Source organism: Callionymus lyra, chromosome 15 (genome assembly GCF_982586985.1).
Source record: "Callionymus lyra chromosome 15, fCalLyr1.hap1.1, whole genome shotgun sequence".
Taxonomy (NCBI): Eukaryota; Metazoa; Chordata; class Actinopteri; order Syngnathiformes; family Callionymidae; genus Callionymus; species Callionymus lyra.
Genome location: NC_141832.1, coordinates 10,485,964 through 10,497,673, shown reverse-complemented (window position 1 = coordinate 10,497,673; position 11,710 = coordinate 10,485,964). Strand labels below are relative to the sequence as shown.

At 41.7% G+C, this 11,710-nt stretch overlaps 1 protein-coding gene across 6 annotated transcripts in view; it reads right to left on the bottom strand.

Moving 5' to 3' along the window:
• Positions 1–43: 43 nt before the first annotated feature.
• Positions 44–11,710, bottom strand: part of grid2ipa (glutamate receptor, ionotropic, delta 2 (Grid2) interacting protein, a) — a 29,671-nt gene continuing 18,004 nt past the window's right edge. For 2 of the 6 annotated variants that reach the window (XM_087808409.1, XM_087808413.1), the window contains 17 exons: positions 11,089–11,158; positions 10,690–10,986; positions 10,413–10,564; positions 10,160–10,324; positions 9,822–9,928; positions 9,621–9,768; positions 9,101–9,426; positions 6,069–8,321; positions 5,842–5,929; positions 4,516–4,605; positions 4,230–4,426; positions 3,987–4,142; positions 3,122–3,208; positions 2,811–2,940; positions 2,637–2,755; positions 2,401–2,565; positions 44–1,182 (listed from right to left, as the gene is read on the bottom strand). In XM_087808409.1, coding sequence (XP_087664535.1) covers positions 1,102–1,182; positions 2,401–2,565; positions 2,637–2,755; positions 2,811–2,940; positions 3,122–3,208; positions 3,987–4,142; positions 4,230–4,426; positions 4,516–4,605; positions 5,842–5,929; positions 6,069–8,321; positions 9,101–9,426; positions 9,621–9,768; positions 9,822–9,928; positions 10,160–10,324; positions 10,413–10,564; positions 10,690–10,986; positions 11,089–11,158 — 4,631 coding nt within the window. In that variant the 3' untranslated portion in view covers positions 44–1,101. Of the gene's footprint in view, positions 1,183–2,400; positions 2,566–2,636; positions 2,756–2,810; positions 2,941–3,121; positions 3,209–3,986; positions 4,143–4,229; positions 4,427–4,515; positions 4,606–5,841; positions 5,930–6,068; positions 8,322–9,100; positions 9,427–9,620; positions 9,769–9,821; positions 9,929–10,159; positions 10,325–10,412; positions 10,565–10,689; positions 10,987–11,088; positions 11,159–11,710 lie in introns of those variants that run through there. The other 4 variants (XM_087808410.1, XM_087808411.1, XM_087808412.1 and 1 more) reach the window with 4 other exon arrangements.

The window sequence follows — 11,710 nt, the reverse complement described above, 5'->3', positions numbered from 1 at the left end:
GAAGTTGGAGTAGAAGAAGTAGTGGGAGTGGGAGAAGAAAAAGTAGTAGAATTTGTAGAAGAACTAGAAGTTGGAGTAGAAGAAGTAGTGGGAGTGGGAGTAGAAAAAGTAGTAGAATTAGCAGTAAAAGTAGAATTAGAAGTAGTAAAACTAGTAGTAGAATTAGTAGTATAAGTATAAGTAGTAAAATTAGAAGTAGAAGTAGTAGTAGAAGTGTAATTAGTAAAATCAGTAGTATAATAAGTAGATGAAATAGAAGAAGTAGTAGTAGAAGTAGTCGAAGAATTAGAAGTAAAGTAGAACTATAATTAGTAGTAGAAGTATAATTAGTAAAAGCAGTAGTATAATTAGTAGTAGACATAGAATAAGTAGTAGTAGAAGTAGTCGAAGAATTAGTAGTAAAGTGGAAGTAAAAGTAGTAGTAGAAGTAGAATGAGTAAAAGCAGTAGTATAATTAGTAGTAGAAGTACAAGTACAAGTAGCAGAAGTAGTAGTAGAATTAGTAGTACAAGAAGTAGTAGTAGAAGTAGACTAAAGTGCTTTTAAAGTTGAATGAAGTTTCTAGGAGTTAGTAGATTAATTTACTGGAAGGTCAAAGGTTAAGTGAATGGGGAAAAAGGGGATAGAAAAAGAGGAGTAGAAGAAAGAGTTGAAGAGATAAAAGAAAGCTGGAACATAGACCGCATTTCGGGAACGAGCTGAATTGTTAAAGGTTTGAATGGATAAAAAAAATGGTGCGATACAAAGTTTAGGTGAGAAGAAAAAAAAGTGGATCTTCTGCCTTCGGCATTCACACAATTATATATATATATTTAAATATATATATATAATTATATATATATATGAATCAGACTCTACTGCTTATTACATTCAGTGCGGTGAGAGCATGTTAAGGAATCTTAACAGGCTGTATTTCATCTGTTATTTTCTACCATAAAATGACTTATTCATTAACTCAATCCCTTGTTTATAGGTTTGCTTCATCGTTATCTATTGTGTATTCAAGGAAAAAAGAACATACTTACAAACTACTTTTACATTTAAACATCGGCGTAAAGCTCTCCTTCTGTTGTAAGTTAAATAAAGTTCATTTGTTCAGTGTTACCAGGCCAGAGGGGAGGCCGTTCTTGGACTCCGGGGGCTCTTTGGGTTTTCTGCCGCCTGCTGGTCGCTCAGAGCTCTCTGGAATACACAACGATGAATCTTAAAATTAAATATTGATCTTATGACTTGTATTCAAGCTCCACTTTTATTTCAGAAAGTACACGTGACATTGAAACTGTTATACAGTCTAACAACAAGCTCGTGTCTATTCTAATATTGATTTAATCCAAAACAACTTTGAGTCTACACTCTACTGGGATTTGAACCTATGACCCTCCACAGTTATTGTGTGAATGCTCCGGTACATTCATCTACTCACACCTAGAAACTTCATTCAACTTTAAAAACACTTTTGTCTACTTACTACTACTATTTCTACTTGTGCTACTAATCCTATTACTTTTACTTCTACTTTTACTACTAATTATACTTCTACTTCTACTTCTAATTCTACTACTGCTTTTACTAATTATACTTCTACTACTATAATTCTACTACTACTTCGACCACTTCTTCTACTCCCATTTCTACTTTTACTTTTACTTCTACTACTAATTCTACTACTGCTTTCACTTCTTATACTTATACTACTAATTCTACTACTAGTTTTACTACTTATAATTATAGTACTAATTCTAATTATACTTTTACTACTTATTCTACTACTACTTTATACTTTTACTACTAATTCTACTACTTATACTTATACAACTAATTCTACTATTAATTCTACTTGTGGTTTAACTACTAATTCTGCTCCTGCTTCTACTACTTACTAATTCTACTACTAATATTCTTGTTCTACTTTAACAACTAATTGTACTTCTACTTCAACTCTGACTACTACTACTGATACTTCTACTACTTTTTTTACTTCTACTACAAATTCCACTAATTTTTTCTTCTTCTCTTTAATTTTCTCCTCCTCCTTTGTATTCTTCTTTTTTTCTTGGCAACCTTTTTCAGTTAATTTCAACGTTTTCACATCAGACATTTTCCTTTATGCCAACTGTTTCCACACATTTTTACTTTGAATACTTATTCAATACTTTCAGTTTACAAAGTCAACAGATTCAGCCTCACACTGCATTTTATTCTGGAAACCATTTTTTCTAGTTTCTATGTATAATCTGACTTCCTTCCATTTGTTGAACATTCATGGGGAGAGAAAAGCTACCTGTGAAAATATAACATTATCAACAAGTTATATTTATACCCAAAATTTGTATTTAAAGATATACATTTTATTTTAAGTGTGTTTTTAAAGCCGTAACTCAGGTAGAAATTCCACCTCACCTCAAATTTGTTGACAAATTCGGCAAAGATGCCAAAAAAGGCTTCAGGATTGGTGGCTTTACTGTCCTCCCCGAAGAAAGACGCCGTCTTCTCGAACTCTTCTATCGCTCGCTGTTGCAGGGACTCCAGTGACTGCATCGCTGGGTGAGTGTTCTCCAAAAAGTTCTGAGCACAGTTCAAGGTCAAGGTTCAACAACCCCTCTATATTATTCACGCAGGTTTCCAGGGAAGGATACGCTCATGACGATGGAGAAACGATCTTCGGAAGTCGCCGGCATCTTCTGGCAAGACGCGCGAATGTCCTGCATGGTCGACTGGACGTCGTTCAGATCCGTGGAGATGGTTTTGTGGTTGACTGCAAAGGAGGTGTGAGCCAATAAAAACAGCATGATTAGTAATTAATCGATTACCTTTTGCCGCCAGAGGAATCATGTCAAGGTCTTTGGAGAAGTCCAACACTTCTGGAAAATGATGGCAGAGGGATTTGACCAGGATGTGCAGGAAGGTTGACTTCCCGTCCACGGTTTTGGTCGTCCCCAGCTACGTACGATAAAACATGGAAACATACTTTTATTCAACCCCTGCGTTATCTCAGGGTCAAGGTGACCCGGAGGTCAGAAAATAAATGTGTATGTGACCCAGAGACAACACAAGGGATACAACAAAACACATTTGAGCTAACATAAGGGTTAACAGTGAAACTCTAGTAACAACTTCCTACCTCCGTGAGGAAGTTGATCTTGAAACCGGTGGTCTTGGTGTTCTTAGGTTGGCTGTTGTTCAAGTAGTTTCCCATCGCGAGAACAAACTGTGGAGGGGAACCCGCCAAAATAAAAGACTCAGGACAAATACGCACTATTAATAAGATTACAAAAAAAGAGGATGATTTTATTTAATAACGTAAATTAATTTATATACTTCTATTTGTCATTACTTTGCACTAAGGGCTACAGAAAAAAGTTTTTTCCTTGAACATATTATATTGAAAAAAGGCCCCATTTTTCTATTCATGCTCCGAGGGCCAAATTCTTCGACTTTATGTTGAAAATACTATGTGTTCAGGAAGCGTTTCTCTTTAGTCAAAACCAAACTTTAGTCAAAACTTGACGAAGTTGTAACTGCTTTCATTTGTTTTCAAACCAAATTATATCCAAACATCAGTTTTTAATGCTGCAGGAGTCACTGTATCCTCTCGTCCTCAGTCATTGCTGGTATGAGCAGAGTGAAAGGATGATGTATTCTATTCTTTGTGTTATTTCCTTGGATCTATGTTTATATTTCCACTTTGTCATCCTTTGCAATTAGTTCTTTTATTTGCACTTTGTTTCCTATTGCTCATAAGGGAAACGCATACCATCAACAGCAGAGGTACAATTCCTGGGTAACTAAAACCACCGGAGATGATTATCTAGTTAACAAGACCAGAGAACGTGAAGAAATGAAAAAGAAAATTATCGGTTAATGACCTGAACCATTTTGGAGATATTCCAATAATTCTGTGTCTTCTTGTTGCACATTACATGAAAAAAATAATTCCTCATAGTATTTATTAGGGGGCGGGGGGATGTTCTTCAAGAAGTTCGTACCTCCAGTATCTTAGCTAACTTCTTGCTGGTCTTGAGCTCACAAGACGCCCTGAAAATACAGTCGTAGGCGCTCCTCAGCTCCTCCATCTTCTCGTGTAGCGAGCACTTGAAGAGCAGGCTCTCCAGACGGACCTTGAACTCCGGCACCGATAACATCTGATGCGACCGGAGATAATGAAAATAGTTTGTAATGATCAACAAACACGGAGATAAATCCCCAAGTAACCTTGAGAGATGATGTACCTGGAGCACGAACTGGTCCGGCTCGCTGAGTTTGCCGGGGTCGCCGTCGTACTCCTCGTACTTCTTGACCTCCTCGGCGTCAGGAGCGTACAGCAGCATCTGCTTGATGTGAGTCGGCTCCAGTCGATCCGAAGACATGTTCATGAGCACTTTACGGAGCTCGCCGGGCGACAGTTTCAAGTGGGCGATCAGGATAGCTGAGGGTTGAAAGGGACGGATGCAAACACAAAGCATGAATCAGTGTCTAGTAAAAACAAGTAAATCGACGTTGATATAAAAGACTTACAGGCATTGTAAGCTTTTTTATACGACAGAATTTCAATCACATCTTTTTTCTTGAAGGTTTCGGGCTGCAGAGCTGCTTCTGGAACAGTCACTGAGGGGTAAAATAGAATCATCATCATGAATAACAAAGTGGAGTATTAGTAAATTCTACTTAGAGGTTAGTTAGTTGTAGTTAACATCCACATCTAGATATCTTAAGTGTCTTACGAGCCGATTTAACAGAGAGAACGTAAGGTACTTTTTAGGCGCTTGTATTGGCAAAAATCTGGTGATTCAATATGCATCACGACGCAGGGGCAAAGATACCATATATTGTGATATATTTCAATACTGTAGGAACAATATATTTGTAGTATTGTCGAGTACTTGACTCTTGTGTTGCATGACATGAATCTTGACAAAGTCGTAACTGTTTTTATTTGTTTTCATCTAAAATATGTCTAAACATCAGCTTTAAAAGCTGCTGGAGTCACTGTATCCTCTCGTCCTCAGTCATTGCTGGGATGAGCAGAGTGAAAGGATGATGTATTCTATTCTTTGTTAATCTTTGTATCCATTTCTTTGTGTTATTTCCTTTGATCTATGTCTATATTTGTACTTAGTCATCCTTTGAAATTTGTTCTTTTATTTGCACTTTGTTCTTGATTTTATGAAACTATCGTTTGCTGTGTACTGGAAAACAATCCTCGGAGGGATTAATAAAGTCTATCTAATCTAATCTAGCGGCCAAGGACATGCTGACTGCTGCCATCTAGTGGCCAGGTGCCTAACTGCATGGTTGCACATTATAATAAACACAGCATTAATATTTGCATGTCAACTGTAAATTATAAAAAAAATGCATTATTTTATTTTAAACACGCTTTATTGAAGAATATACCATAAAATAACTATGGTGACACATATTATACTATTTGCGAGCCCAAAAAATAAATGCTGTAAAATATTGATACTATATATATTGTGGAAAAGTACATCACTATATATATATTTTTTTTTTAATGCCCCTACTATTTTTTACCACTTATTAACTAACAGAAAACAATTACTTGACCAACACCAAACATGTTGATAAAAATGCTTCCTGTTTCTGTAACTGAAAGATATTTAATAATAAAACGATAATCTATGACTTGATTGATAACAATTAAAACACACAAGCGTCACTGATACTTTACTCAGTTCTTCTATCTACTGATTAGGCTGACGGTGGTTTTTGAAGGAAGATTCATTCAATAAAAACAATGTCGGAATTTGATCATGTCTAGTATATATGAATAAAGCTTAATGGTTAATCATTGCCTCAGTTATATCCAAGAATACTCACAGGAAGCCTTCTGTGTGCCAAAGTGCATCTCCAGATCCAGATACTTCACCATGTCATGCAGCTTCTCATAGTCAGAATTTGCTCCCAACTACCAAAGACATCCACAAAAGGATGCTAAATCATCAACTAATTCATAAACATCTAAGTATCTATTGAATACAAGATGCATTTGTGCCTTAAAAAACGAGATGCTGCATTTGGTTCCATTTGGCAAATGTAAAACTCACCTGACCCCAGATGGTTCCCTCGGAATTTTCCACCTGTTCCCAGCGCAGTTTCTTCACACTCATGTGATGGGAGTCCATCCTGGAGAGTTTTGCCCGTGGCAATGGTGGTGGAGAGCAGGGGGGAGGTGGCGGTGGCGGGGGAGGCGGACCCAGGTGCTCTGTGGGGTCCGATAGAGAGTGGGGAAGGAGTTGAGGCTGCCCATGGGGTTGCTTGTGGTGGCACTGGGTCTGGGGTTGGTGTTGCAGAAAGTGATGCGACGGCTGAGATTGAGGACGGGCGGCCTGGGTGGACGGCTGGACCTGTTTTTGAGATTGATGATGTTGAGGAACGGGCTGGAAAGTGGAGTGAGATGACTGGTGTGGTTGGAGAGGCTGGAAGGTAGACAGGAGTGCCTGGGGTCTCGGGGTGGGCTGGGGAGGGTGGATCACGTGAATCTGGTGTTTGAAGTCCTGCGGCAGAGGCTGTTGCGTCATGTGTTGAATGTGATGGATCTGCGGTGAGCTTGAGTGCGTCTGTTGAATCGAGTGAGGTCTCTGGGGAGATGGTTTGGTAGGCTTCGGGTGGTGAATCTGATGCTCTTGGTTTTTGCCTTGCATTTGATGCAGACCCTTCAGGCTCCTCCGGCTCTGGTGCAAACTACTCTCTCTGTTGGGCTGAGCCGGGACCGGGGATTGCTCTGGCTGGGCTTGGTGCAGCAGTTCAGCTGAAGAGTGGTGGGGTCTCTGCTGGTGCGGCTGATGGAGCATCTCGGTGGACGAATGGTGGGCTCGCCCTCGCTGCATCTGGGGACCTTGATGGAGAAACTCACTCGAGGAATGGTGAGTCTGCGCTTGAGGCTTCTGGTGAGCCTGATGCAGGAGTTCAATTGAAGAGTGAAGAGCCTTCGAGCTTTGGTGCATTTGATGAAGCATTTCCGTCGAGGAGTAGTGACCGTGGCCCTTCTGCACTTGCTGAAAGACGCCCGCGACGGGATGACTGGTCTCGTGGAGCATCTCCGTGGAGGAATGATGGATCGGTACTTGGTGCAAGTGGTTCAGCATCTCCGCGGAGGAATGGTGGGGCTTTTGCCTCAGACTCTGTTGGCTCTGGTAGACGCCTTCGGGATACTGACCGGACTGACAGGGGGAGGTTGCCGGCTGTGGCGACGGATGGTGGGTGTACGGGGATGAGCGAGACTGCCTCCTTTGGAAAAGACTCTGGGGGGGTTCTTGTTGTTGCATGTGATGCATTATGAACAGAGGATGGTTCATGTGCGGTGGTTCCGGGGAAGGTAGCGGTGGTAAGGACTGAGGGAGGTGCTGCAGTGGCAGCGGCGAGTGGGCTTTCTGTTGCGTGGGCTGGACCGGCATCGAGTGGTGGCTCTGGTACAGCATGTGTTGCTCTTCATACGCCTGCTGTTCCTCAAAAGAGTTCTGCTCCTGGTACATCTGCAGCTCCTGAAACGCTCTTTGCTCATTGTAGGCTTGGCGTTGTTCGTAGGCTTTTTGTTCCATGAAAGCTTGTTGGTACGCTTGCCTTTCCTGGTAGTTTTGCTGCTCCTTGTGCATACAGTGTTCCTTAAAAGCTTTTTGCTCTTCCAATGCCCTTTTCTCCTTGTAGGCTTGTCTCTCTTTGAACAGTTGCTCTTCATAGGCCTGTTGTTGCTTCTCTCGATACGCCTGCTGCTCTTTTAGTAGCTGTTTTTCTTCGTAGGCCTTACGCTCTTCGTACATTAGCCGCTCTTTATAGGCTTTCTGGTCGGGCCTTTCGTGGCAGGTGTGTTGCTGTTGGAACGCTTTTAACTCTTGGATGGTGGCGTGGACTTGCTGCTCTTCTTTCGAAGGTATCACTTTGTGAAGCGACAGACGTTTGGTGGGCTGGTTGCTCCGGGGGGGAGGCGGGGGTGGAGGGCCGGACTTGCGGCGGATGGGCACGTAAGCTCTCGGGGATTGTTCGGGGGTGTAGCTTATGTTTTGCTTCTGAGGTTGCGAAGAAGCAGAGGGAGATTTGTCATTGAATTGCATGGGCGGAGGTGGCGGCGGCGACATGGGCGGAGGAGGGATATGGTCAGAGGAGGAGGAGTAGGTGAGCGAGGAGGCGTTCTCTTCGCCCAGACTGCTCTGGACGTCGCTCGGGCTACTGAGCTCCGGAGCCACTATTCCACCGCTTTCTTCTTCATCCACTTCAAAATCTTCATCATTATCATCATCATCATCATCATCATCATCATCATCATCATCTTCCTCATCCGGTAAGCCCATCTGCACAACATCCTGGTATTAACACCAATATATATCTCATTAGCTTCTTAGGTCAAAACTTGAAAAACACAGTCAGAAATATGCTTTAACATTTGTATTATTGGTAAGTAATAGCTATTTGTAAAGCGCCTTTCCAGACCAGGGTCACAAAGCGCTTCAACAATCAACACACGTTTAAAAATGCCTATGAATATAAAAACTCTAAAAGGCCAAGACATAAGACATAAACAGGAGTCCCAGAAAATCAAGGGAAAGCACAAATAAAAATGTCTTAACAAGTTTCTTGAAGGAGTCAGTAGATCATCAAACACAGAGGAAGATCGTTTCAAAGCTTAGGAGCAACAGTCTGGAAGGATTTCTCTCCTCTGGTCCTGAACCGTGTTCAGGAACCATCAGTAGATTCTGATCCACAGACCTCAGAGCCCGAGCTGGGGTGTAAGTCTGGATCAGATCATTAAAGTAAGGAGGAGTCTGAACATGAATAGGTCTGAATAGCTCTTAGAACAAGAATTTAAAATGTATCCTGAAAGAAACTGGCAGCCAGTGGAGAGTTTTAAGGATTGGGTAAATGTGAGTTCTTCTACTAGAGCAGGGCAGAATTCTCGCTGCAGAGTTTTGTATTAACTGCAGACGAGAAAGATGCTTCTTGTTTAGATACGTAAATAAACTCTTACAATAGTCCAAACGAGAAGACACAAACGCATGGATTATAAGATCCAGTATAAAGGATTAACATGTTTTTTTCTTCCAGCTAATTACGTTATTATTCTCTAGTAAAATCATCACATTACCTCCTCATAATCGTTCTCAGGAGTCAAGAAATCATCAACCAAGGAGACTCTCTGTCCCAGCTGTTCGCTCAAGGAGTCCAGAAAGCGGTCCGTGTCTTCAGACCTGGGAGGTTTGGAGAAAGTGTACCGACGCTTGTTGTTTGGTTGCATCGGAGGGCTGGACGGGAAATCATTGGGCTCCGGGGAGGAATGTTGCGGGCTGTCCAGGCTGATGTAGGGGTTGGAATCTCCGCTGGTCTGGCTTGTTAACCCCGATTGATAGAACTGAGACTGAGGGGGGCTTGGAAGTGGCTCTGGCCAAGATGCGGGGGGACCTTTACGGCTTCCTAAAGTGAAGAAACACGTGTTACGTTGTAGAGACAGTTGATGTTCTGAGAGTGGAAAAAACAGTTTGTTGTAGTATACTATACAAAATATACAAAATTAAATTGTAAACGGGTAAGACCTGCAGTTTCGGACCCAATGGAATTATAATAAATGACCCCAGATACAAGATGGCCACATGTTTACATTTGTGTACCTGCATTTGATTGTATAGTGGGAGAAGCCGTTCGAGACAAAGGATCCAGATCCAGTAAACCCTCAGGACCAGGTGGTGGACGGGTCTTCAGGGATTTGGATCTCTTGGATGTGTACATATTCTCTAGTTCTGCGTACACAGCTGAGAGCTGGGAAACAAGGGATTTAGGGAAAGTTTTTTAAAGGTTGAGTTGGTACCTACATTGGTTAGATTGTTTGGAGTCTCTGGGAGAGAAGTTCCATCGCCAGACTGTCTTTCTCCGGGAGTCAACCTCATTCCAGCCTCTACTACAGAGTCGGAACGCATGCCTGATGAAACCAAAAAGTAAATCAATTATAAATAGGGTCGGGAAACGGGTAAAACACATTGGGAAACTGGAATTGTAAACCCATGGATAAATCACTGCAACTAGGACGGATTCAGGAATGGAAGCGTATCAAAAATGTGATTTTATTTTTAGAGGTTGTAAGAAGCTGAAGATGCCTGGAATGAGGAGGTGTTTTTAAAAAAAATGAATATTTAGAATCTATTTTCAGTACCCATGGCCAAATGTGTACCAATAACCAGATCATCTGAGCTCCGTCCCCTCACACTGCTCCTGTACGTCGTCCCCGTCACCCTCATGGAGCTGCTCCGGCGGTGAGGCTCGGGGGCCACCTCGGGCTCCGGAGGGGGCGGAGGTGGGGGCGGAGGAGGTGGCGGCACTAAAACATTTACTCCAAAATGAGATGTTTTTGTTGTTTTTTTTTATCTCCGTTTAAGGCTTCAATTTTTAGAGAGCAGAACCCCCACCTGGGGCTTTGTAGCCGAGGAATCTGGAGATCTTGCTCTGGCAGTGCTCCTGCTCCTCGTACGTCAGCAGCTGGTAGACAAACTGCCAGATCACTTGTTTGGCGGGAGTGTCGAGCACCGGGAACACGTCCACGATCAGAGTGTCCACGTTCCTGTGTCCGTGGAGACGCAAACGAAAGCCGTAAACAACTTGCGTATAGTCTGTACTCTCTTGAAATATTAGACTGTAGCCATTAGCACGACTCAAAGTGATCCCTGAAACTTCATTCTTGCTCACCTGTGCTGGAAGAAGTTCTCCAGAGCTTTGCAGATGGTGTACCTCTCCTGGATGGTCAGCAGGTGCTCCAGCTGCTGCCCGAAGGTGCGGCCCTGGACCCTGATGCTGGAGGGCAGGATCTCCGCCACCCACTGCAGAGAGCTGACCACCGGGGAGCGGGCGCGCTCGGCGGCCACGCTGCCGCCCGCCAGGTCGGCTTCGGACTGAGCGAACGCGAGAGCTCCGTCCTCAACCACTAAGGTGGGCATCGCTCCGCTTCCCTGGAGCATGGAGACCACCTTCTCATGGGAGGAGGTCCTGGGACAGTTAAAACTTTGTTAATGATGAAAAAGATTTCGACACCAGATTATTGCATTTTATTTAAAACATGTGAAATAATCAAGCGTTCGGCTGCTTCACCTCATGTCCAGACCATTAAGAAAGAGGATCCGATCTCCTGGTTTGAGACCAGCCTTGTCTGCTGGACTTCCTGCAGAAGAATAAAAAAAAAGTTAATGTTTATAAATATTATTATTGATGAACATTTGGCATTTCTTCACCTGAAAAATCTCTTTTGTTACTGCTGTTTTATTATGCAAAATTTGAACACTAAAGATTTTGACCATATTTATCCAAACACAGATTGACAATTTTACATTTTTTTTATCTTTATTTGAGAATAAATAAATAATATAATAATACAATAAAATAATAAATAAATATTGTGTTGTTTTTTTACTTTTGTTATCGTTACTATTTCTCGTGTATTTCTTAATTTAACACCAGGTTATATTCATTCTTTATTATTTATAACTTCATATATTTTTTGATTCCATTACTTTTTAATGTCAGATATTGGGGTATTTCATTCATTACGCTCCCTTTTTTTTGTTTATTTATATTTATATTTAATTGGGTGATTTTTACTGAGATGCTTTTTCATAACACATTTGCACAAATGCTTTTATAGTTTTTTCCCCCACGTACATTATTTCGTAGACGATTCTAGACGAACAGTGTAGCTTAATGAGGGTCTAAATAA